The following is a 27,887-nucleotide window of genomic DNA, read 5'->3' as shown; positions in this document are numbered from 1 at the left end:
TATTCCTATTAGGTAATATTATTACTATTTTAACTGTCTATCAATGATGACGAGATGTTTCTCGTGAAGGAACTTTCCAAGGATTACACACCCTACCTGTAACATTAGGTCTACGATGAGGAATAATTTTATTCATTTTATCAGAAGTTTTATTTTTCGTATCATTCTTTTGAGCCTTTTTTCACAGAAGATTATCTCCAACAATTGAGTTAGGAGCTTCATGACCACCAGCAGGAATTAAACCCTTCAACCCATTTCAAATTCCTTTATTAAATACAGCTATTTTACTAGCCTCAGGAGTAACTGTAACATGAGCCCATCATAGTTTAATAGAAAGTAATCATTCTCAAGCCACACAAGGATTATTCTTCACAGTATTATTAGGAGTATATTTTACTATTTTACAAGCATATGAATATATTGAAGCACCATTTACAATTGCTGACTCAGTTTACGGTTCTACATTTTTTATAGCTACAGGATTCCATGGAATCCACGTATTAATTGGAACAACTTTCTTATTAATCTGTTTAATTCGACATTTAAATAATCACTTTTCAAAAACACATCATTTCGGTTTTGAAGCAGCCGCTTGATACTGACATTTCATTGATATTGTTTGATTATTTCTATATATTTCAATTTATTGATGAGGAGGATAATACAATAATATAACAAACTAATATTTACAATATCTATATAATATATAAAGTATATTTGACTTCCAATCATAAAGTCTACTAATTAGTAGTATAGATAATTTTCTCAATTATTATTATAGCTCTAACTTTAATAACGATTACAAGTGTTGTAATAATTTTAGCTTCTATTTTATCAAAAAAAAGTATAGCAGATCGAGAAAAATGCTCCCCATTTGAATGTGGTTTTGATCCAAAATCATCATCACGTCTTCCATTCTCTATACGATTTTTCTTAATCACAATTATTTTTTTAATTTTTGATGTAGAAATTGCATTAATCTTACCAATAATCCTAATTATTAATTTATCAAACATTATAATATGAACAATTACATCAATCATTTTTATTATAATCTTAATTATTGGTTTATACCACGAATGAAACCAAGGTATATTAAATTGATCTAACTAACATATAAATATATAAACTAAATAGGATTGTAGTTAATTATAACATTTGATTTGCATTCAAAAAGTATTGAATTTTCAATCTATCTTAAAACTATTTATTCAGTAAATTCTTAATTATTTATTTAATAAACAAACGAATATGAAGCGATTTATTGCAATTAGTTTCGACCTAATTTTAGGTAATTTACTACCCTTATTCTAAAAATTTAGAATTTAGTTAAATCTATTTATTTAATAAATTCTTAATTATTAATTTAATTGAAGCCAAAAAGAGGCATATCACTGTTAATGATAGAACTGAAATTTAATTTCCAATTAAGGAAGTAAGATGTTCAAGAAAAAGCTGCTAACTTTTATCTTTTAATGGTTAAATTCCATTTATACTTCTATTTATATAGTTTAATAAAAAAGAGGTTGTCTGAAAAGTCGGTTTACTGACGATAGTTTAACGTGACAACGTCATAAGAAAATACTGATTGAATGGTTGCATTTTTCAAAAGAAAATTTTAATTTTATTTGTTTGATACATATTGTGTATGGATATAGAGAATGAGTTAACATTAACATAACATATACTTTAACAGAACATAACATGACATAACACAACACAACACAACACAACACAACACAACACAACACAACATAACATAACATAACATAACATAACATAACATAACATAACATAACATAACATAACATAACATAACATAACATAACATAACATAACATAACATAACATAACATAACATAACATAACATAACATAACATAACATAACATAACATAACATAACATAACATAACATAACATAACATAACATAACATAACATAACATAACATAACATAACATAACATAACATAACATAACATAACATAACATAACATAACATAACATAACATAACATAACATAACATAACATAACATAACATAACATAACATAACATAACATAACATAACATAACAAATTACCCCGTATCAAAGCACTTATCAACAGCTTTCATTTGATACCCATATTGTACATACACAACCAAAGGTTACCCGGGTCCACGTTTTGACCTATATCTCGAGACCCCAGTCACGGAGCGGCATGAAAAATACTCTGTACTAAAGCATTCAACAACAGCTTCCATTTGATACCCATATTGTACATACACATCCGAAGGTTACCCGGGTCAACGTTTTGACCTATATCTCGAGACCCTATCTACCAATAGGTATTCAAACTATACGGAAATCATCTTCAATACCTACTTAACAATGTGCGTAAGTTTGGTTTAATTCGGTTCAAAGACACGGCGGGTCCACGTTTTGGCATATATTTCGAGACCCTAGTCATTAATAGGTATGAAAATTACCCCCTATTAAAGCACTTATCAACAGCTTTCATTTGATATCCATATTGTACAAACACATTCTAGGGTCCACGTTTTGGTCTCTATCTCGAGACCCTAGTCATGGAGCGGATGGAAAAACTCTGAACTAAAGCATTCACCAACAGCTTCCATTTGATACCCATATTGTACATACACATCCGAAGGTTACCCGGGTCAACGTTTTGACCTATATCTCGAGACCCTATCTACCAATAGGTATTCAAACTATACGGAAATCATATTCAATACCTACTTAACAATGTGTGTAAGTTTGGTTTAATTCGGTTCAAAGACACGGCGGGTCCACGTTTTGGCATATATTTCGAGACCCTAGTCATCAATAGGTATGAAAATTACCCCGTATTAAAACACTTATCAACAGCTTTCATTTGATATCCATATTGTACAAACACATTCTAGGGTCCACGTTTTGGTCTCTATCTCGAGACCCTAGTCACGGAACGGATGGAAATACTCTGAACTAAAGTGTTCACCAACAGCTTCCATTTGATACCCATATTGTACATACACATCCGAAGGTTACCCGGGTCAACGTTTTGACCTATATCTCGAGACCATATCTACCAATAGGTACCCAAACTATACGGAAACCATCTTCAATACCTCCTTAACAATGTGTGGAAGTTTGGTTTAATTCGGTGCAAAGACACGGCGGGTCCACGTTTTGGCATATATTTCCAGACCCTAGTCATCAATAGGTATGAAAATTACCCCGTATTAAAGCACTTATCAACAGCTTTCATTTGATACCCATATTGTACATACACATCCGAAGGTTACCCGGGTCCACGTTTTGACCTATATCTCGAGCCCTATTTCCAAAATAAAATATAATCCATGTTACTCGTAGCTTTCGAATGGTGAAAGAATTTTTAAAATCGGTCCAGTAGTTTTTGAGCCTATTCATTACAACCAAACAAACAAAGTTTTCCTCTTTATAATATTAGTATAGATATGGTAAATATTACCATACATTTTTTCCTTCATATATAATAAAAAAATAATAATAATAACATTAAAATAACAGGTATTATTAACAAACTTGGTTTTATTTTAAATTCTTCAAGTAAATCAAATTAATAATAATCAATAAGAAGGCATATGCCAATACAAATACGTGAATTTATATATGTACATATGCGCATATACATACATATATACGCTCACTTAAGTAGGGGAGAGCAAGATGTCGAACGTTGCCGTTCGTTTGTTTTGTTTGCTTTGTCGTTCCTTCCGCGCTTTCGCTTGCAGTTCATTCAATGCAATGAGCAAGGTAACACTAATATGAGCAAGGTAACACTAATGAGCAAGGTAACACTAAAGAGCAAGGTAACACTAATGAGCAAGGTAACTACATATGAGCAAGGTAACTACATATGAGCACGGTAACACTAATATGAGCAAGGTAACACTAAAGAGCAAGGTAACACTAATGAGCAAGGTAACTACATATGAGCAAGGTAACGACACATTTTTTCGTGCGTGCAGCCTGTTAAATCGAATTATAAGACGTTATCACGTCAAAACATTACATTTTCATTGTAAAATTAAAAATATTTATTTTATAAATTACTTAATTTTATTATTTAAATTAATTTTATTTAGAATTATTAATTTTGTTTTATAATAAACTATTATTTATAAAAAATTCAATGAAAACAGCCTATTTCATTTCAAATAAGTTATTTTCCTTTAATAAATATATTATATATATACATAAATTATACATACATACATAATAGATAAATTTAACTAAATAAATAATTTATAATTATATAAATTATAATTCTTAATTTACTAAAACTTATTCACCATATTCAAGAATTAAACAATTACCCTAACATCTTCAGTGTTATACTCTATAATTTGAGCTACTTGAATAAAATAAAAAAAAAAATCCAAAAATAAAAGTAATTCACAAAACAAATAATAAAAGATAAATTTTTAGATTATTATTATGTAAAAAATAAACTAATTGAGAATATTCAACCAACTTACTACATAAATTCTGTCCCCCCATAAATTCAGACCACCCTTGATCAAAAGATTTATAAACAATTCTACCTAAAACTAAAGGAGAATTAATTACACCATAAGTAGAAATATAAGGTATAAATCATATTGAACCAGAAAAATAACTTACTAAATAATTATTTAAAGACTTATTAAAATAAAATAAAGACACATTGGAAATTAAATAACCCAATAATCCACCACTAATACAAACAAATAAAGTTAACAACTTCAAATAAATTGGTAAACAAATTATATACGGAGTAGGAAAAATTAATCATCTAAGCATACTACCACCAATAATTCTTATAATCAGTAATTCTCTTATACCACGCAATATAATTCATCCTTAGTCTCTTAATATATTTAAAGATCCACAATTTAGTTCACCAGTTATAGAATAATAAACCAACCGAAAAGAATAACATACCGTTAATCCAGTAGAAAAAAATAAAGAAAAAAAGAAAATTAAATCCTTAGAATAAAATCCAGCTAAAAAAGGTATACCACATAAAGCTAAATTAGCAACATTAAAACAGCCAGAAGTTAAAGGTATATAAATTCCTAACCCTCCCATCAACCGAATATCTTGTGAATTATTTATATTATGAATAATAGCTCCAGCACACATGAATAATAATGCTTTAAATAAAGCATGACTCAATAAATGAAAAAAAGCTAACTTATAAAATCCTATTGATAAAATTCTTATTATCAAACCTAATTGACTCAAAGTAGATAAAGCAATAATTTTTTTTAAATCAAATTCAAAATTAGCTCCTAATCCAGCTATAAATATAATCAACCCAGATAGTAAAAGTAAAACTTGACCTATTCAAGAATTACATAATAAAATATTAAACCGAATTAACAAATAAATTCCAGCAGTAACAACAGTAGAAGAATGAACTAAAGCAGAAACAGGAGTAGGAGCTGCTATTGCAGCAGGTAATCAAGATAAAAAAGGAATTTGAGCTCTTTTAGTTATAGCCGCTAATATAATTAATCTACCAATAATTTCTATTTCAATTCTATTTTTTATTGTCTCCAAATAAAAAATATAATTTCAACTTCCATAATTTAACATTCAAGCAATACCTAGTAAAAAAGCAACATCACCAATTCGATTTGATAAAGCAGTCAATATACCAGCATTATAAGATTTTACATTCTGAAAATAAATTACTAAACAGTAAGAAACTAATCCTAACCCATCTCATCCTAATAAAATTCTAATTAAATTAGGGCTAATAATTAATAATATTATAGATAAAACAAATATAAGAACTAATATAATAAAACGATTAATATTTAAATCTCCTCCTATGTACTCCTTTCTATAATAAATAACTAAAGAAGAAATTAATAAAACAAAAGATATAAATAATAAACTCATTCAATCAAATAAAAAAGTCATAACAATTCTACACGAATTAAATCTAACCACTTCTCACTCAATAAATACACAAAAATCCTTAATTAATATTAATAATCTAAAAAAAAAATTAATTCTAAATAAAATTAAAACCGAAAATCTAATTCTACAAATAGATAAATATTTTCTCACGATTTAAAATGATTAAAAATCATATCATTGACACCACAAATCAATATTTTAAATAAACTATTTAAATAAAATTAAAGTCAAATTATACAAATATCACTCTTCAAAATTAATAAATTTAAAGGAAATCAATGTAAAAATAATAAATAATATTCCCGAATTTTACCTCCTCTAAATGAATAAAACCCAGAAAATAATTTACCATGCTGACTATAAGCATACAAATATAAAGTATAAGCAGCTCTAAAAAAAGATAACAAGGATAAAGAAATTATTGTTAATCAAGATCAACTAACAATTCTATTTAATAAACAAATTTCACCCAATAAATTTAAAGAAGGAGGTGCAGCTATATTACAAGCTCTTAACAAAAATCATCACAATGTTATAGAAGGTATAAAATTTAATAAACCCTTATTAATTAATAAACTTCGACTCCCTAACCGTTCATATGTAATATTAACTAAACAAAAAAGTCCAGAAGAACAAAGCCCATGAGCAATTATTAATGTATAAGAACAACAAAACCCCAAATATCTTAAAGTTATAAGACCCCCTAAAACAATTCCTATATGAGCAACAGAAGAATAAGCAATTAAAGCCTTTAAGTCAGTCTGACGTAAACAAACTAAACTAATTAAAACACCTCCAATTAATCTAATTCTAATTCAAATATAATTATATTTAATACCACTTTCTTGTAAAAAAGAAAAAACTCGCAACAATCCATATCCACCTAATTTTAATATAACCCCAGCTAAAATTATTGAACCAGAAACAGGAGCTTCTACATGAGCTTTCGGTAATCATAGATGAACCAAAAATATAGGTATTTTAACTAAAAAGGCTAAAATTAAAGATAAATATAATAAATCATATCAATTAATATAATTTATCAAAAGATAATAATTGAATGTCATTAAAGTATTATATAAATAAAAAATTCCTACTAGTATAGGTAAAGAAACTAATAAAGTATAAAATAAAAGATAAATACCGGCTTGTAAACGTTCAGGTTGATATCCCCACCCTAAAATCAAAAATAAAGTAGGAATCAATCTTCTTTCAAAAAATAAATAAAATATAAATAAATTTATTCTACCAAAAGTTAAAACTAAACATAATAATAAAATTAATACATTAATTAAAAAAAATTTTCATAGTTACCATACTTATTAATAGATTCACTAGAAGTAATTATAAGTGTACAAATTCAAAAACTCAATAAAATTAATCCATATGAAATAACATCAAATCCCACAAAATAAGAAACATTTACAAAATAATTTGTACAATAATTCATTAAAATAAAAATAAAACTTACCAAAAATAATAAAATGAATTTATTATAAAACAAAAAGGCGTAATAAAAATTATTATAAAAATTAACTTTAACATTGCAATACATTAAATGATTGAAAATAGTCATTTCCATGAGTTCGCATAATAGATACTAAAATTGAAAGACCTAAAGCTCCTTCACAAACACTAAAAGTTAAAAATATTATACTAAAATATCTTATAAAATCTATTAAATTCAAATAAATAAATAATAAAAAAAATAAACTTAAAACAATATATTCCAAGCTCAAAAGCATAGATAATAAATGTTTACGATTAAAAACAAAAACAAATACTCCCATTAAAATTAAAAAACAAGGTAATCCCAATATAATAACATTAACATTAGTTTTAATAGTTTAACAAAAACATTGGTCTTGTAAATCAAAAATAAGAATTAATCTTTTAAAACTTCAAGAGAAAAGAAATAACTTTATCATTAATCCCCATATTAATATTTTAAATAAACTACCTCCTGATATTATACAACTAACTTTATACTCCACAACATTAATCTCTAGTCTTATTTTCATTCAAATAAATCATCCATTAGCAATAGGACTAATATTATTAATTCAAACAATACAAATTTGTCTTCTAACTGGATTAATAGCTAAAAGATTCTGATTTTCATATGTATTATTTTTAATTTTCCTAGGAGGAGTATTAGTATTATTCATCTACGTTACATCTCTAGCATCAAATGAAATATTCTCCCTTTCAATGAAAACAGCCTTCTCATTTATATTAATTTTCATTTTATTAATAAGTATTAGATGATTTATAGATAAATTATATATTTCATCCTTCATTCAAAATAATGAAATACAAAGCATAATTAACTTAAATATATTTACGGAAGAAAATTCTTTAAATCTTCATAAATTATATAATTATCCAACAAATTTAATTACTATTTTATTAATAAATTATCTATTAATTACATTAATTGCAGTAGTAAAAATTACTAAATTATTCTATGGACCCCTACGATTAATAAATTAAACTAATGAACAAACCTTTACGAACCCAACATCCATTATTTAAAATTGCAAACAATGCACTAGTAGATCTTCCAGCCCCAATTAATATCTCAGCATGATGAAACTTCGGATCACTATTAGGATTATGTTTAATTATTCAAATTCTAACAGGGCTTTTCTTAGCTATACATTACACAGCAGATATCAACTTAGCTTTCAATAGTGTTAATCATATTTGCCGAGATGTAAATTATGGTTGATTATTACGAACATTACATGCTAATGGTGCATCATTTTTCTTCATTTGTATTTATCTACATATTGGTCGAGGAATTTATTATGGTTCATATTTATTTACACCTACATGACTAGTAGGAGTACTAATTTTATTTTTAGTTATAGCAACAGCATTCATAGGATACGTCTTACCATGAGGACAAATATCATTCTGAGGAGCCACAGTTATTACAAATTTATTATCTGCAATTCCTTATCTAGGAATTGATTTAGTACAATGAGTTTGAGGAGGGTTCGCAGTAGATAATGCCACCCTTACCCGATTTTTTACATTTCATTTTATTTTACCATTTATTGTATTAGCAATAACACTAATTCATTTATTATTTTTACATCAAACAGGATCTAATAACCCAATTGGATTAAATTCTAATATTGACAAAATCCCATTCCACCCATACTTTACATACAAAGACTTTATTTAACCCTTACTTATTAGGAGACCCTGATAATTTCATCCCCGCTAATCCTTTAGTAACACCAGTTCACATTCAACCTGAATGATACCTTTTATTTGCATATGCAATTTTACGTTCTATTCCTAACAAATTAGGGGGAGTTAATGCATTAGTTTTATCAATTGCAATCCTAGCAATTTTACCATTCTATCATTTAAGAAACTTTCGGGGGATCCAATTTTATTCTATAAATAAAATTCTATTTTGAATTATAGTAGTTACTGTAATTCTATTAACATGAATCGGAGCACGACCTGTAGAAGATCCTTATGTATTAGTCGGACAAATTCTAACAGTAATTTACTTCTTATATTATGTTATTAGCCCACTAATTAATAAATCATCAGACAATTTAATTAATTAATTAGTTAATGAGCTTGAACAAGCATATGTTTTGAAAACATAATATAGGAACAACAATTTCCTATTAACTTTACTAAAATCAATTAACAACATATAATATATCAAAAATAACTTAACTCCAATAAAAAATAATAAATAATTTAAAGAAAAAGGTAAAAAACACTTTCAAGCTAAATATATTAATTTATCATAACGAAACCGAGGTAAAGTTCCACGGACTCAAATAAAAACAAATGAAATAAAAACCAATTTTAAATAAAATATTAAATTAAACAAATCACAACCAAAAAAACTAACACAAAATAATATACTTATAAATAAAATTCTAGCATATCCGGAGGTCCACGCTCCTTCTGGATCGGGCGGCTAAGCTGGGCTCCAAGCCACTGGGGGGGTCGGCAGGTTGCGGATCGCCGGAAGGCCTGCAATTGCAGGGTAGTTGTGAATAAGTTTTAACAAGTTTGCGGGGTAGTTGTGAATAAGTTTTAACAAATAAGCAACCCCCGACAAGGAGCGGCTGGAACAGAGGACGCGGTACAAAAGCTAGCTAGTCCGAGTCCGATGAAGTTTCAGTGACAAAGGCGAATAGACACCGCCTTTCCAAAATTATGTGTCCCCTTCATCATGCGTGGGCATGATGAACATACAAAAAACCAGAAGCATATGACTCAAAGCGAGCGGCTCCCTGGTCAGCGTCTGCTCTCCAAAGTAGAGCGGCTGCCTCAACATCATCACACATAAACTGTGATGAAACAAACGAACCTGGCAATGAAACGGATAAAGATTTTAACAAACGCTTTGGATTTGATGATTTTGGGCTGACGGTTACAACAGTCTGTTATCTTAGTACACAGGAGTGAAATCCTGTGGAAACGGCTCTCAGGTAAATGTTGCAGACCGCCTCCGTCCTGTTAAACCCGTGGCGGGTCTTCAAGTACGTTTGAAGCTACGTCGCCATTAAGTTGGCGGTACAGGCTCAGATGAGAAATTCCTGACTAATGCCATCCTGGCTCTGAACGCAACAGCCCATAAGGTTTTGCGTCAACCCTTTGCGCGGCCTCCCTGCAATGCATAGATAACCGCGGGCAAAAAGCGGCAACTGTACATCGAGCAGAGATAGCGGCTTGAAGCGAGGACCCTTATAAACATGAACGCACAAACAAAAACACAACAAACACAACAGACTCAACAGATAAGCAAGCTACAGACGCCATTGCAACAGAGGGGATCACCTCTTTACGAAGGCCTGGAAGCTTTCAGAAGAAGAAGTAAGATTCAACATTCGCCGCCGCGAACTCTGGGAGAAAAATTGGGACTCAACGAGAGGGCTGACGCCTCTCTGACACCATCCTTACCAGAGATAAACAAAAAAGATGCGCTAAACACCCCTACTGATGAACAGGGCCTGCCCTCCGAGAAAAGTTCACCAAAGCAGGAGTTCATAGCAAAGATGAGGACGGGAGAAGAGGAAGCTCTCATGAAGTGCCGCCTCACGCTAGGGAAAATGAAACTGGCAATGCTGAAGCAGAAAAATATAAGTATCGACGTAAAAACCGGCGTATCCGAACTAGACGAGCTCTTCGACATTATTGAAAGCCTGAGACGAAACTGGATTAAAGCGGAACACGAAGCCAAAAAAGTAAGGCCGGTGAAACTAGCAGAAGCCCAAAGTGACCCAAGTAATTTGATCACTCCGACGGCTGTATCATCGAAACGGGCGGCCTCGAGCCCGGCAGAGCAAGGGACGGGGAAAAGAGTATGCGAGAGTGGTAAAACTGATTGGAAAACAGTGACTAGAAAAAAGACGAAAAAACAAGACGCAGAAACACAAATCAAGCAGAGACCTCAGACAAAAAAGGACGAAAGAAAACCCAAACAGCGGTCGGAAGCAGTACTCTTCAAACCGGCGGAAGGACGAAGTTACGCCGAAGTTCTGTAAAACCTCCGCCAATGCGTTAAATCAGACGAGAACCGTGTGGAAGTTCGGGCAATAAGGAAAACCAAATCGGGCGCACTCCTCCTTGAACTAGACAAAGGTATAAAACAAGGACCAGAGTTCCATGAAGCTCTGAGGAGCAAGATGAAAGATATCCCTTCCGTAAGCGAGCTGAAAAACAAAACAACAATTGAGATACGGGACCTAGACTCACTGACTACAGCAGACGAAGTTGCAACGGCCGTTAACCAACTATTAGGCGAGACCAACGAGGAAATCACTGTTAAACTATCAGCACCAAACAGCCGAGAACAGCTAAAAGCGTATGTGACGCTATCGTCAGAAGGCGTAAACAAAATTCTCCAGAAGGAACGCGTTAAAATAGGATGGATCAACTGCAAAATGAGACTCTGCATTGACAAAAAGAAATGCTACCGGTGCTTCGAAACCGGACACTTACAATGGCAGTGTAAAGGGCCTGATAGAAAGGGCAAAGGACTGTGTATACGATGCGGGAAGCCAGGACACAAAATTAAAGAATGCAGCAGCCCACCGGATTGTTGTATATGCCGAACTAAAGGTGTTTCTGACACAGGACATATGCTAGGCTCAGTACGATGTGCGGCCTACAATGAAATCATGTCGAAATGATAAAGATTCTACAAGGAAACATGCACAGGAGCACTACGGCACACTTACTCCTACCGCAAATTATGCTGGAACAGGAAGCAGACATAGCGGTTCTAAGCGAACAGTAAGCCTCTCCAAGTGTTGGATGGTTTATAGAAGATCCCTCTTCTACAGCAGCAATATGGTGCAAGGATAACGCGAAACTCCAAGTGACGAACAGTGGAACCGGAAACGGGTACGTCTGGATGAGGAGCCAATGTCTCACAATTATTAGCTGCTACCTTACACCAAGCGATAGCATCGCTGACTTCCAAGCTAAATTGGACAATATTGAAGACACAGCTCGCCAAATAAGCGGGCACACCATCATCGCCGGAGACTTTAACTCTAAGGCCATGGAATGGGGTAGTCGAACAACAAACCCGAGAGGCCAACGAATAATAGACATGGCCGCTAGACTACGACTCGCCGTTGCAAACGTGGGCAATAAAGCTACCTTTCGAAGACCAGGGTGTGAAGGCACAATTCCGGATATAACTCTAGTGTCTGAAAGCTACGCAAACAAAATACGTGAATGGACAGTTCTGGAAGATTACAATGGCAGTGACCACCAGTACATTACCTACTGCGCCGGAGAGACAAACGCTAACGCAACGAAACGCATCAAAAGCTCGCGGAAGTGGAATACATCAAAACTTGACAAAGCAAAACTTATAGCTAAAATTGACGAGGAGCAACCACACCACGAAGAGCCAAGTAGCGCCAGACACAAAGTAGAGATGACGCTGAGAAGGATAATGCAAGCGTGCTCAGCAGCAATGCCCAAGATCAAAAGCGCACACCCAAAGAAGTCCGTGTACTGGTGGACAAACGAAATCCGCGATCTGAGGCATACGTGCATCAGCAAAAGAAGAAAGTATACAAGAGCACGAAGAACCAGCCTCGCCACAACAGAGCACGCCGAATACAAAGCCGCAAAAAGCACCCTAAAGACGGCCATCCTGGAAAGCAAGAAAGAAAAATGGGAGGAACTTCGGCGCGATATAAACCAAAATCCCTGGGGCTTAGGATATAAACTCGTGCTTAACAAGCTCGGAGCAAGGCAGCCACCTCCTGAACTAAGCGAAGCCACTATGGAAAACATAGTGAATACACTCTTCCCCACACATGACCTCATGGCAGATAGAGTTGACGAGGAAAATACCGACCCACCCCCGCTTTTCACGGTAGAGGAACTGAGAGACGCAGCTGCAACCCTCAAAAATAACAAAGCGCCAGGTCCTGCGGGATTCCATCGGAGGGTTTGAAAATTATCGCAGTTGAGCGCCCACAAACGCTTCTCCACATGTACAATGCCTGCTTATATGAAGGAACTTTTCCAGAAATTTGGAAGAGACAAAAGTTAGTCCTCATAAGCAAAGGGAAAGGAGACCCTGAAACCCCATCAGCGTATCGCCCTCTGTGCATGCTCGACACGGCAGGAAAGCTGCTAGAAAAAATGCTGAAACCACGAATGGCAGCAGCGATAAACGAATCGGGAGGCCTCTCGGATAGGCAACACGGCTTTAGACCGCGAAGGTCCACAATTGGAGCAATTGAAGATGTAGTAAAGAGCATAGCAAAAGCACGGAGCATAAATCGTTTTCCCCGACCAATCGTGCTCCTCGCTACAATCGATGTAAAGAACGCTTTCAACAGCGCAAAGTGGAAAAATATGATAGACGCATTGGAGAAGCGGTTCAAAATACCCCAACACCTGATGAAGATAATCCGCAGCTACCTCAAAGACCGCGTACTCATCTACGACACAAGAAAAGGACAACGGACAAAAATTATAACCTCTGGCGCGGCCCAAGGGTCCATACTAGGCCCCGATCTCTGGAACGTAAGCTATGACGGCATCCTCACCACCGACATGCCCGACGATTGCTACCTAGTAGGATACGCTGACGATGTCGCAGCAGTAATTACCGCACGGGATGTAGACGCAGCAAGGCGGAAACTTACACAAACGATGACAAGAATCAAGACATGGCTCGACTCGCAAGACCTGAGTTTAGCTCCGGAAAAAACAGAACTGATCCTATTCACGAGAGCGCGCATACCTGTAGAAGTGACAATGCCAGTCTACACAGAGAACAAAACAACCTCAAAAGTAGTGAAATATCTGGGCATCAAACTCGACAACAAACTGACATACTGGGCACAAATCCAGTACGCTGCTGAAAAATCCACCAAAACAATATCAAGGCTATCAAGACTAATGGCAAACATCGGAGGACCCATCGCAAGCAGGCGGAAGCTGCTCATGGACACGACGGTATCCATTCTACTATACGGATGTGAAGTATGGGCGGACACACTTAAAACTGAGTGTCGCCGCAAGATCCTGGCCAAGGCCCAAAGAACCGCCGCCCTCCGCGTTGCTTCAGCTTATCGCACGGTATCAGAAGCAGCAGTACTCATTATTAGCTGCACGATACCTATAGATCTGCTAGCGAGAGAGCGAAAAGAACTATGGAACTTCAAAAAGAGCGAGACAAACGCCATAGGAGACCACACACGCGCCCGCACCAAAACGAGCGCAAAGCAGCAAATTAGAGCACATACACTGCAAATATGGCAAGAGCGATGGGAGTCAGAGACGAAAGGCCGATGGACGAAGAGACTTATACCAAACCTAGACAAATGGTATAACAGACAGTTCGGCGAGGTAAACTATTATACCACACACATGCTATCTGGACATGGATACTTTTACAAATACCTTAACAACATAGGCAAGTCAGAAACCACTAAATGCATCTACGGAGATGCACTTATTGACGACGCAGATCACACTTTCTTCAAATGTGAGAGATGGAAACCAGATCGCACAGCTGTCGAAGGCAGACTAGGCCCCTTAAGAGCTGACAACATCACTGATAAAATGATAGAAAGCGCAGAAAATTGTCAAATTATTCGCACGTATATAGAGCGAGTTCTACGTGCCAAAAAACTTGACATGGACAGAGATCCTAATATACTTGACTAGAAGATAAACCGACAACATGAAGCCCCGCAGATAGAGACAAAAGAAGACGAGCCTATAGCATGAATGCTGGCTACAAATATGGTGGACCCAGACGTGGGTGAATTAGAATTTGGTCCTTTTCATGGACGCCGTTCTGGGCCCTCCCGAAGTAATGTACAAATCAGTTCCGGGAGGGGAGTCTCCCCAGGAGAGGAGGAGGGACTGTTTTAGTGGCCACACCACACGACGCAGTAGACGACGGTCGCTGTAAGTGCGAAGGCATTTTGAACCCTACCTCACCCACCAAAAAAAAAAAACAAAAAAAAAAAAATATTCAGCTATAAAAATCAAAGCAAATCCACCACTTCTATATTCAACATTAAATCCAGAAACTAATTCAGATTCACCTTCAGCAAAATCAAAAGGTGTACGATTAGTTTCAGCCAAACAAATACAAAATCAAACAAGTCTAACTGGAAATATAATAACGACAAATCAAATATAATTTTGATAATAAAAAAAATCTAAAATATTATAACTTCCAATTAAAAAAACAAAAGATAATAAAACTAAAGCCATTCTAACTTCATAAGAAATAGTTTGAGCAACTGCCCGTAATCCCCCTAACAAAGCATAATTAGAATTAGACGATCAACCAGCAACTATAACAGCATAAACTCCTAATCTAGTACAACACAAAAAAAAATAAAATTCCTAAATTAAAAGAAAATAATTTCACAAATAAAGGAATACATAATCAAACAATTAAAGAAATAAATAAAGAAAAAATAGGAGAAAAATAATAAGAAATATAATTTGATAAAAGAGGATAAGTTTGTTCCTTAGTAAATAACTTAATTGCATCACAAAAAGGTTGAGGAATTCCTATTAAACCAACCTTATTAGGGCCTTTACGAATCTGAATATAACCTAATACTTTACGCTCCAAAAGAGTTAAAAAAGCTACTCTTACTAAAACACAAATTACCAAAATTAATCTACCGACAAAAGATAAAATTATTTCCATAAAAATCAAGTACTATTTGTAATATAAACTACATAAATAAATTCTAAATTTATTGCACTAATCTGCCAAAATAGTTAATTTATATTAATAATATTCTATTATTTAAAATTTAATTATTTTAATATTTGGTCCTTTCGTACTAAAATATTACAATTTATTAAAGATAGAAACCAACCTGGCTTACGCCAGTCTGAACTCAGATCATGTAAGGATTTAAAAGTCGAACAGACTTAATCTTAAACAGCTACACCCAAAATTATACCTTAATCCAACATCGAGGTCGCAAACTTTTTTGTCGATATGAACTCTCAAAAAAAATTACGCTGTTATCCCTAAAGTAACTTAATCTTATAATCACTATTAATGGATCAATAATTCATAAATTAATGATTTTAAAAAATTAAAAGTTCATTAAATTTTAATATCACCCCAACAAAATAATTAATATTAAAAATAAAATAAATCAAAAAAATTTAGTTAATATTAAATATAAAGATTTATAGGGTCTTCTTGTCTTTTAATAAAATTTTATTGTAGCTTTTTAACTAAAATATAAAATTCTATTATAAATTTATATGAAACAGCTTATACTTCGTCCAACCGTTCATACCAGCCTTCAATTAAAAGACTAATGATTATGCTACCTTTGCACAGTCAAAATACTGCGGCCATTTAAACTTATTCAGTGGGCAGGTCAGACTTTAAATATAATTCAAAAAGACATGTTTTTGTTAAACAGGCGAGTATAAAATAAATTTGCCGAGTTCTTTATATAAATTTTTCAATATAAAATATTTTAACAATACTTAAATATACTAATTTAATCATTATTACTTTTTATTTAAAATTAATAAAAACATTTTTATAAATTCAATGAAAACAAAATTAAATAATATAAAACTATAAAATAATTTATAACAAACTTATAAATGATTGCTAATTCTATGCATACATTTTAAATCAATTATTCAATAATTCTTAATATTTTATTTTAAAGCTTATCCCTTAAAATATTCAAATTAATAAATTTTTAAATTTAAAAAATAAATTAAAAATTAAAAATTTGTAAATTAAATTTATTTCTAAAAAAACTAGATACCTTTATAAACGAATAACATCTCATTTCTAATAATTTATTTAAAATAATTTTGACACATTAACTTTAATAAATTATTAACTCTTATAAAATCGAGATTAATAAATAATTATTCATTATTTGATCAACCCTGATACACAAGGTACAATAAACTAAATTTTCTTTTTAATCAAAAATTTTTCAATTTATTTGAATATTCTTTCACAATACATAATAAACTATTATTAAAATTATTTTTTCACTAAAACCTACTAAAACATTATTTTATATAATTACTAGCAAACCCGGCCCGCTTCGCTGGGCAAAGACACGGCGGGTCCACGTTTTGGCATATATTTCGAGACCCTAGTCATCAATAGGTATGAATATTACCCCGTATTAAAGCACTTATCAACAGCTTTCATTTGGTACCCATATTGTACATACACAACCAAAGGTTACCCGGGTCCACGTTTTGACCTATATCTCGAGACTCTATCTACCAATAGGTATCCAAACTATACGGAAACCATCTTCAATACCTACTTAACAATGTGTGTAAGTTTGGTTTAATTCGGTGCAAAGACACGGCGGGTCCACGTTTTGGCATATATTTCGAGACCCTAGTCATCAATAGGCATGAAAATTACCCCGTATTAAAGCACTTATCAACAGCTTTCATTTGATACCCATATTGTACATATACAACCAAAGGTTACCCGTGTCCACGTTTTGACCTATATATCGAGACCCCAGTCACGGAGCGGCATGAAAAATACTCTGTACTAAAGCATTCACCAACAGCTTCAATTTGATATCCATATTGTACGAACACATTCTAGGGTCCACGTTTTGGTCTCTATCTCGAGACCTTAGTCACAGAGCGGCATGAAAAATACTCTGAACTACAGCATTCACCAACAGCTTCCATTTGATACCCATATTGTACATACACAACCAAAGGTTACCCGCGTCCACGTTTTGACCTATATCTCGAGACCCCAGTCACGGAGCGGCATGAAAAATACTCTTTACTAAAGCATTCACCGACAGCTTCAATTTGATATTCATATTGTACAAACACATTCTAGGGTCCACGTTTTGGTCTCTATCTCGAGACCCTAGTCACGGAGCGGCATGAAAAATACTCTGAACTACAGCAGTCACCAACAGCTTCCATTTGATACCCATATTGTACACACACAACCAAAGGTTACCCGCGTCCACGTTTTGACCTATATCTCGAGGCCCCAGTCACGGAGCGGCATGAAAAATACTCTGTACTAAAGCATTCACCAACAGCTTCCAGTTGATATCCAAATTGTACAAACACATTCTAGGGTCCACGTTTTGGTCTCTATCTCGAGACCCTAGTCACGGAGCGGCATGAAAAATACTCTGAACTACAGCATTCACCAACAGCTTCCATTTGATACCCATATTGTACATACACATCCGAAGGTTACCCGGGTCCACGTTTTGACCTATATCTCGAGACCTTTTTTTTAATAAGAAGTATCCTATGTTACTTCTAACACCTCCAATAACATGTGTACAAAGTTTCATAATAATCGGTTAAGTAGTTTTGGCGTGAAAGCGTAACAAACAAACTTACATTCACATTTATAATATTAGTAGGGATTTTTAATAAATTATATTAATAAAAAAAAAATAATAAATAAATATTAAACCTCAATTTATATTGATTTGCACAAAAATCTTTTCAATGTAAATGAAATACTTTACTTAATAAGCTTTAAATTGTCATTGTAGAGGCACCTCCTGGTACATCTACTATGTTACGACTTATCTTATCTTAATAGTAAGAGCGACGGGCGATATGTACATATTTTAGAGCTAAAATCAAATTTTTAATCTTTAAAATTTTACTATCAAATCCACTTTCAAAAAAAATTTTCAAATTTAAATCCATTTAAATAAATTTATTGTAACCCATCTCTACTTAAATATAAGCTACACCTTGATCTGATATAAATTTTAATAAAAATTATTGAAAATTATTACTCTAATAAGATATTCTAATAACGACGGTATATAAACTGAAAAACAAATTTAAGTTAGGTACATCGTGGATTATCAATTACAGGACAGGTTCCTCTGAATAGACTAAAATACCGCCAAATTTTTTAAGTTTCAAGAACATAACTATTACTACCTTAGTATTTATTAATTACATAAATAAATATTAAATAATATTAATATTAAATAATAGGGTATCTAATCCTAGTTTATTAATAAAATTTACAAGCTTCAATTAAAATTTAATAAAAATGAATAATTTTAAAATTTCAACTAATAAAATTATACATATTTTATTTATATAAAATTTAACTTTTACCAAAAATATTTTATTTGTATTATTTGTGTAACCGCGGCTGCTGGCACAAATTTAGCCAATACTATATAAAATTACTAATTCCAAATTTCTTTGATTTATAAAATTAATTACTGAGAATAAAAAAAAATTTATTATTATTAAAATAAATAAAATTTCACACAAAAATTTACATATAAAATAAATCAATAATAAAAATATAAGCCAAAATAAAACTTTAATAACTAAATAAATCAAACAATAAATTAAAAATTTGATTAAATCTATTTATTTAGTAACATTAATTAGTTATTAATTAATATATAAATATTAAATAAATTTAAACTAAATAAATGTTTAGTAAATTCTTAATTATTAATAAAAATAAGTTAAAAAAAATTAGTTAAATCTATTTTAAAATAATAATAAATTAGTATTTCCTCCTTAACAGTAAAAAGACCCCTAATCAAATTTACTACTTTTCATAAAAAAAATTCAATGAAAACAGCCTATTTCATTTCAAATAAGTTCATTGAATTTAGTAAATTAATAAAACTTAAATAATATGAATAAATTTATAGAACTAATAAGTACAAAATAATTATATTTAATTTAAATTATTTATCATAAAAAATTTAGTTAAAATAACAAAATTAAATGAAATTAATAATTAAGAATTTACTAAATAAATAGATTTAACTAAATTTTTTTTTCATATTTATTAAATTTTAATATTTATTGATAAATAATCTTCTTATGTTTTAATTTTAAAAAGTGTTTTTTTCTTGAATAATATATTTTATAATAATAAGACATATACTAAGTTAGAGCAATAAATATCTATATGTATATAAATATTTAATTAATTAATAGATGCCTATTAATTTTGTTAAAAAACCCCTTTGAATTAGAAAATGCAGAATTGTATATTACATTTATAGGCACATACTTTAATCTGACGTTAGACATTTGTATAAATTAATAATAAAAATTAAATTTTTTATATTCATCTATATATTTATATACGAGTTGTACTTTTACCTCTCGGAGATGTCTATATTGGAATTTTTAATTATTTAGATAAACAAAATTCTATAATTATTAATCTACTACATTTAATTATTATAATTAAATAAACGAGTTTAATTTAATAGACAAGTCCCGGAGGTCCACGCTCCTTCTGGATCGGGCGGCTAAGCTGGGCTCCAAGCCACCGGGGGGGTCGGCAGGTTGCGGATCGCCGGAAGGCCTGCAATTGCAGGGTAGTTGTGAATAAGTTTTAACAAATAAGCAACCCCCGACAAGGAGCGGCTGGAACAGAGGACGCGGTACAAAAGCTAGCTAGTCCGAGTCCGATGAAGTTTCAGTGACAAAGGCGAATAGACACCGCCTTTCCAAAATTATGTGTCCCCTTCATCATGCGTGGGCATGATGAACATACAAAAAACCAGAAGCATATGACTCAAAGCGAGCGGCTCCCTGGTCAGCGTCTGCTCTCCAAAGTAGAGCGGCTGCCTCAACATCATCACACATAAACTGTGATGAAACAAACGAACCTGGCAATGAAACGGATATAGATTTTAACAAACGCTTTGGATTTGATGATTTTGGGCTGACGGTTACAACAGTCTGTTACCTTAGTACACAGGAGTGAAATCCTGTGGAAACGGCTCTCAGGTAAATGTTGCAGACCGCCTCCGTCCTGTTAAACCCGTGGCGGGTCTTCAAGTACGTTTGAAGCTACGTCGCCATTAAGTTGGCGGTACAGGCTCAGATGAGAAATTCCTGACTAATGCCATCCTGGCTCTGAACACAACAGCCCATAAGGTTTTGTGTCAACCCTTTGCGCGGCCTCCCTGCAATGCATAGATAACCGCGGGCAAAAAGCGGCAACTGAACATCGAGCAGAGATAGCGGCTTGAAGCGAGGACCCTTATAAACATGAACGGACAAACAAAAACACAACAAACACAACAGACTCAACAGATAAGCAAGCTACAGACGCCATTGCAACAGAGGGGATCACCTCTTTACGAAGGCCTGGAAGCTTTCAGAAGAAGAAGTAAGATTCAACATTCGCCGCCGCGAACTCTGGGAGAAAAATTGGGACTCAACGAGAGGGCTGACGCCTCTCTGACACCATCCTTACCAGAGATAAACAAAAAAGATGCGCTAAACACCCCTACTGATGAACAGGGCCTGCCCTCCGAGAAAAGTTCACCAAAGCAGGAGTTCATAGCAAAGATGAGGACGGGAGAAGAGGAAGCTCTCATGAAGTGCCGCCTCACGCTAGGGAAAATGAAACTGGCAATGCTGAAGCAGAAAAATATAAGTATCGACGTAAAAAACGGCGTATCCGAACTAGACAAGCTCTTCGACATTATTGAAAGCCTGAGACGAAACTGGATTAAAGCGGAACACGAAGCCAAAAAAGTAAGGCCGGTGAAACCAGCAGAAGCCCAAAGTGACCCAAGTAATTTGATCACTCGGACGGCTGTATCATCGAAACGGGCGGCCTCGAGCCCGGCAGAGCAAGGGACGGGGAAAAGAGTATGCGAGAGTGGTAAAACTGATTGGAAAACAGTGACTAGAAAAAAGACGAAAAAACAAGACGCAGAAACACAAATCAAGCAGAGACCTCAGACAAAAAAGGACGAAAGAAAACCCAAACAGCGGTCGGAAGCAGTACTCTTCAAACCGGCGGAAGGACGAAGTTACGCCGAAGTTCTGTAAAACCTCCGCCAATGCGTTAAATCAGACGAGAACCGTGTGGAAGTTCGGGCAATAAGGAAAACCAAATCGGGCGCACTCCTCCTTGAACTAGACAAAGGTATAAAACAAGGACCAGAGTTCCATGAAGCTCTGAGGAGCAAGATGAAAGATATCCCTTCCGTAAGCGAGCTGAAAAACAAAACAACAATTGAGATACGGGACCTAGACTCACTGACTACAGCAGACGAAGTTGCAACGGCCGTTAACCAACTATTAGGCGAGACCAACGAGGAAATCACTGTTAAACTATCAGCACCAAACAGCCGAGAACAGCTAAAAGCGTATGTGACGCTATCGTCAGAAGGCGTAAACAAAATTCTCCAGAAGGAACGCGTTAAAATAGGATGGATCAACTGCAAAATGAGACTCTGCATTGACAAAAAGAAATGCTACCGGTGCTTCGAAACCGGACACTTACAATGGCAGTGTAAAGGGCCTGATAGAAAGGGCAAAGGACTGTGTATACGATGCGGGAAGCCAGGACACAAAATTAAAGAATGCAGCAGCCCACCGGATTGTTGTATATGCCGAACTAAAGGTGTTTCTGACACAGGACATATGCTAGGCTCAGTACGATGTGCGGCCTACAATGAAATCATGTCGAAATGATAAAGATTCTACAAGGAAACATGCGCAGGAGCACTACGGCACACTTACTCCTACCGCAAATTATGCTGGAACAGGAAGCAGACATAGCGGTTCTAAGCGAACAGTAAGCCTCTCCAAGTGTTGGATGGTTTATAGAAGATCCCTCTTCTACAGCAGCAATATGGTGCAAGGATAACGCGAAACTCCAAGTGACGAACAGTGGAACCGGAAACGGGTACGTCTGGATGAGGAGCCAATGTCTCACAATTATTAGCTGCTACCTTACACCAAGCGATAGCATCGCTGACTTCCAAGCTAAATTGGACAATATTGAAGACACAGCTCGCCAAATAAGCGGGCACACCATCATCGCCGGAGACTTTAACTCTAAGGCCATGGAATGGGGTAGTCGAACAACAAACCCGAGAGGCCAACGAATAATAGACATGGCCGCTAGACTACGACTCGCCGTTGCAAACGTGGGCAATAAAGCTACCTTTCGAAGACCAGGGTGTGAAGGCACAATTCCGGATATAACTCTAGTGTCTGAAAGCTACGCAAACAAAATACGTGAATGGACAGTTCTGGAAGATTACAATGGCAGTGACCACCAGTACATTACCTACTGCGCCGGAGAGACAAACGCTAACGCAACGAAACGCATCAAAAGCTCGCGGAAGTGGAATACATCAAAACTTGACAAAGCAAAACTTATAGCTAAAATTGACGAGGAGCAACCACACCACGAAGAGCCAAGTAGCGCCAGACACAAAGTAGAGATGACGCTGAGAAGGATAATGCAAGCGTGCTCAGCAGCAATGCCCAAGATCAAAAGCGCACACCCAAAGAAGTCCGTGTACTGGTGGACAAACGAAATCCGCGATCTGAGGCATACGTGCATCAGCAAAAGAAGAAAGTATACAAGAGCACGAAGAACCAGCCTCGCCACAACAGAGCACGCCGAATACAAAGCCGCAAAAAGCACCCTAAAGACGGCCATCCTGGAAAGCAAGAAAGAAAAATGGGAGGAACTTCGGCGCGATATAAACCAAAATCCCTGGGGCTTAGGATATAAACTCGTGCTTAACAAGCTCGGAGCAAGGCAGCCACCTCCTGAACTAAGCGAAGCCACTATGGAAAACATAGTGAATACACTCTTCCCCACACATGACCTCATGGCAGATAGAGTTGACGAGGAAAATACCGACCCACCCCCGCTTTTCACGGTAGAGGAACTGAGAGACGCAGCTGCAACCCTCAAAAATAACAAAGCGCCAGGTCCTGCGGGATTCCATCGGAGGGTTTGAAAATTATCGCAGTTGAGCGCCCACAAACGCTTCTCCACATGTACAATGCCTGCTTATATGAAGGAACTTTTCCAGAAATTTGGAAGAGACAAAAGTTAGTCCTCATAAGCAAAGGGAAAGGAGACCCTGAAACCCCATCAGCGTATCGCCCTCTGTGCATGCTCGACACGGCAGGAAAGCTGCTAGAAAAAATGCTGAAACCACGAATGGCAGCAGCGATAAACGAATCGGGAGGCCTCTCGGATAGGCAACACGGCTTTAGACCGCGAAGGTCCACAATTGGAGCAATTGAAGATGTAGTAAAGAGCATAGCAAAAGCACGGAGCATAAATCGTTTTCCCCGACCAATCGTGCTCCTCGCTACAATCGATGTAAAGAACGCTTTCAACAGCGCAAAGTGGAAAAATATGATAGACGCATTGGAGAAGCGGTTCAAAATACCCCAACACCTGATGAAGATAATCCGCAGCTACCTCAAAGACCGCGTACTCATCTACGACACAAGAAAAGGACAACGGACAAAAATTATAACCTCTGGCGCGGCCCAAGGGTCCATACTAGGCCCCGATCTCTGGAACGTAAGCTATGACGGCATCCTCACCACCGACATGCCCGACGATTGCTACCTAGTAGGATACGCTGACGATGTCGCAGCAGTAATTACCGCACGGGATGTAGACGCAGCAAGGCGGAAACTTACACAAACGATGACAAGAATCAAGACATGGCTCGACTCGCAAGACCTGAGTTTAGCTCCGGAAAAAACAGAACTGATCCTATTCACGAGAGCGCGCATACCTGTAGAAGTGACAATGCCAGTCTACACAGAGAACAAAACAACCTCAAAAGTAGTGAAATATCTGGGCATCAAACTCGACAACAAACTGACATACTGGGCACAAATCCAGTACGCTGCTGAAAAATCCACCAAAACAATATCAAGGCTATCAAGACTAATGGCAAACATCGGAGGACCCATCGCAAGCAGGCGGAAGCTGCTCATGGACACGACGGTATCCATTCTACTATACGGATGTGAAGTATGGGCGGACACACTTAAAACTGAGTGTCGCCGCAAGATCCTGGCCAAGGCCCAAAGAACCGCCGCCCTCCGCGTTGCTTCAGCTTATCGCACGGTATCAGAAGCAGCAGTACTCATTATTAGCTGCACGATACCTATAGATCTGCTAGCGAGAGAGCGAAAAGAACTATGGAACTTCAAAAAGAGCGAGACAAACGCCATAGGAGACCACACACGCGCCCGCACCAAAACGAGCGCAAAGCAGCAAATTAGAGCACATACACTGCAAATATGGCAAGAGCGATGGGAGTCAGAGACGAAAGGCCGATGGACGAAGAGACTTATACCAAACCTAGACAAATGGTATAACAGACAGTTCGGCGAGGTAAACTATTATACCACACACATGCTATCTGGACATGGATACTTTTACAAATACCTTAACAACATAGGCAAGTCAGAAACCACTAAATGCATCTACGGAGATGCACTTATTGACGACGCAGATCACACTTTCTTCAAATGTGAGAGATGGAAACCAGATCGCACAGCTGTCGAAGGCAGACTAGGCCCCTTAAGAGCTGACAACATCACTGATAAAATGATAGAAAGCGCAGAAAATTGTCAAATTATTCGCACGTATATAGAGCGAGTTCTACGTGCCAAAAAACTTGACATGGACAGAGATCCTAATATACTTGACTAGAAGATAAACCGACAACATGAAGCCCCGCAGATAGAGACAAAAGAAGACGAGCCTATAGCATGAATGCTGGCTACAAATATGGTGGACCCAGACGTGGGTGAATTAGAATTTGGTCCTTTTCATGGACGCCGTTCTGGGCCCTCCCGAAGTAATGTACAAATCAGTTCCGGGAGGGGAGTCTCCCCAGGAGAGGAGGAGGGACTGTTTTAGTGGCCACACCACACGACGCAGTAGACGACGGTCGCTGTAAGTGCGAAGGCATTTTGAACCCTACCTCACCCACCAAACAAAAAACAAAAAAAAAAAAAGTAAAAGACCCCTAATCAAATTTACTATTTTTCAAAAAAAAATTCAATGAAAACAGCCTATTTCATTTCAAATAAGTTCATTGAATTTAGTAAATTAATAAAACTTAAATAATATGAATAAATTTATAGAACTAATAAGTACAAAATAATTATATTTTATTTAAATTATTTATCATAAAAAATTTAGTTAAAATAACAAAATTAAATGAAATTAATAATTAAGAATTTACTAAATAAATAGATTTAACTAAATTTTTTACTTTTTTTTCATATTTATTAAATTTTAATATTTATTGATAAATAATCCTCTTATTTTTTAATTAAAAAAAAAATTTTTTTCTTAAATAATATATTTTATAATAATAAGACATATACTAAGTTAGATCAATAAATATCTATATGTACAATATATAAATATTTAATTAAATAATAGATGCCTATTAATTTTGTTAAAAAACCCCTTTAAATTAGAAAATGCAGAATTGTATATTACATTTATAGGCACATACTTTAATCTGACGTTAGACATTTGTATAAATTAATAATAAAAATTAAATTTTTTATATTCATCTATATATTTATATACGAGTTGTACTTTTACCTCTCGGAGATGTCTATATTGGAATTTTTAATTATTTAGATAAACAAATTCCTATAATTGTTAATTTACTATATTTAATTATTATAATTAAATAAACAAGTTTAATTAAATTTATCCCCTTTTTAATAAATCAACTATTAAAAAAAAAAAAAAATTCAATGAAAACAGCCTATTGTTGAAATATTAGTTTGTAATTATTTATCCAAGTTGAAATATTTCCTAATGGGAACAAAGAATGAACTATTGTACTCATAGAATGAATAAGTACTATTGCATAAGATGAAGAATATGAACTATTGTACTCCTTTTTAACTTTCAGTCTTGAATAAACGTTTGATTGCTCAACATATCCAACATAGGTTATGGGCCCAGACCACGTGTAAAGTTTTATTTTGTCGTTCGCTAATGCGCAAAGTATTTGTTTAACGCAGCAGTCGCGTATACAGCTTAATACAGAAAAGGGAAAGAAAAGTTGCGAAAATGAATTCCAATTTCCAAATTGAAAAGCTTGGAGAAACGAACTACGATGTGTGGTGTATGCAAATGCGTAGCATACTAATTAATATGGACCAATGGGGCATTGTAAACGAAACTGTGAAGCGTAGCCAAGAAAACGAAGTGAAATGGGATCAAGATGATCAAAAAGCGTTGGCAAGTATAATTTTGTGTGTCAAACCAACGCAGTTAAGCAACATAAAATCATGTATAACGTCAGCAGAGGCGTGGAAGAAGCTTCGAGATGTCCACATGCCGAGCGGACCATTGCAAAAAGTTTCGTTGTATAAGAAGTTACTCAGTTGCAATATGTCTGTGTGTCAGAGTATTGGCCTCTGGTAACGGTCAAGCATTGTTTGACAAGAACTGTATATGTGTGCGTGTCGGCTGATTGACGCTAATATCTAAAATTTTTGATTTTCATCATTCAAAAGCCGACAACAAGTATGTGTGACACGACGACACCCGACCGCACTAACACACACAAAGCTCAGTCAAGCATGCTGGACCGTCTCCCGAGGCCATATATCAACTTATCTAACTTCGTT

The 27,887-nt window shown here is 34.8% G+C and overlaps 2 protein-coding genes and 4 pseudogenes across 2 annotated transcripts; 4 read left to right on the top strand and 2 right to left on the bottom strand.

The window, feature by feature from the left end:
• Positions 1-740: 740 nt before the first annotated feature.
• On the bottom strand, positions 741-6,288 carry LOC129251479 (NADH-ubiquinone oxidoreductase chain 5-like; annotated as a pseudogene).
• Positions 6,289-7,516: 1,228 nt separating this feature from the next.
• On the top strand, positions 7,517-8,429 carry LOC129251478 (NADH-ubiquinone oxidoreductase chain 6-like; annotated as a pseudogene).
• Positions 8,430-8,433: 4 nt separating this feature from the next.
• Positions 8,434-9,208, top strand: LOC129251494 (cytochrome b-like; annotated as a pseudogene).
• A 3,128-nt stretch (positions 9,209-12,336) lies between these two features.
• Positions 12,337-13,398, top strand: LOC129251477 (uncharacterized). Its single transcript, XM_054890818.1, has one exon. It carries the CDS (start codon positions 12,337-12,339, stop codon positions 13,396-13,398), a length of 1,062 nt encoding a protein of 353 aa, XP_054746793.1.
• Positions 13,399-15,468: 2,070 nt separating this feature from the next.
• Positions 15,469-16,131, bottom strand: LOC129251496 (NADH-ubiquinone oxidoreductase chain 1-like; annotated as a pseudogene).
• A 7,015-nt stretch (positions 16,132-23,146) lies between these two features.
• LOC129251476 (uncharacterized) lies at positions 23,147-24,208 on the top strand. Its single transcript, XM_054890816.1, has one exon. The coding sequence runs from the start codon at positions 23,147-23,149 to the stop codon at positions 24,206-24,208; it is 1,062 nt and encodes a 353-aa protein (XP_054746791.1).
• The last annotated feature ends 3,679 nt before the right edge of the window (positions 24,209-27,887 follow it).

The sequence above is a fragment of the Anastrepha obliqua genome, unplaced genomic scaffold (assembly GCF_027943255.1).
Source record: "Anastrepha obliqua isolate idAnaObli1 unplaced genomic scaffold, idAnaObli1_1.0 ptg000023l, whole genome shotgun sequence".
In the NCBI taxonomy this organism is placed as follows: Eukaryota; Metazoa; Arthropoda; class Insecta; order Diptera; family Tephritidae; genus Anastrepha; species Anastrepha obliqua.
Note: the sequence above shows the minus strand (reverse complement) of the source record. Positions and strands in the feature narration are given on the sequence as shown.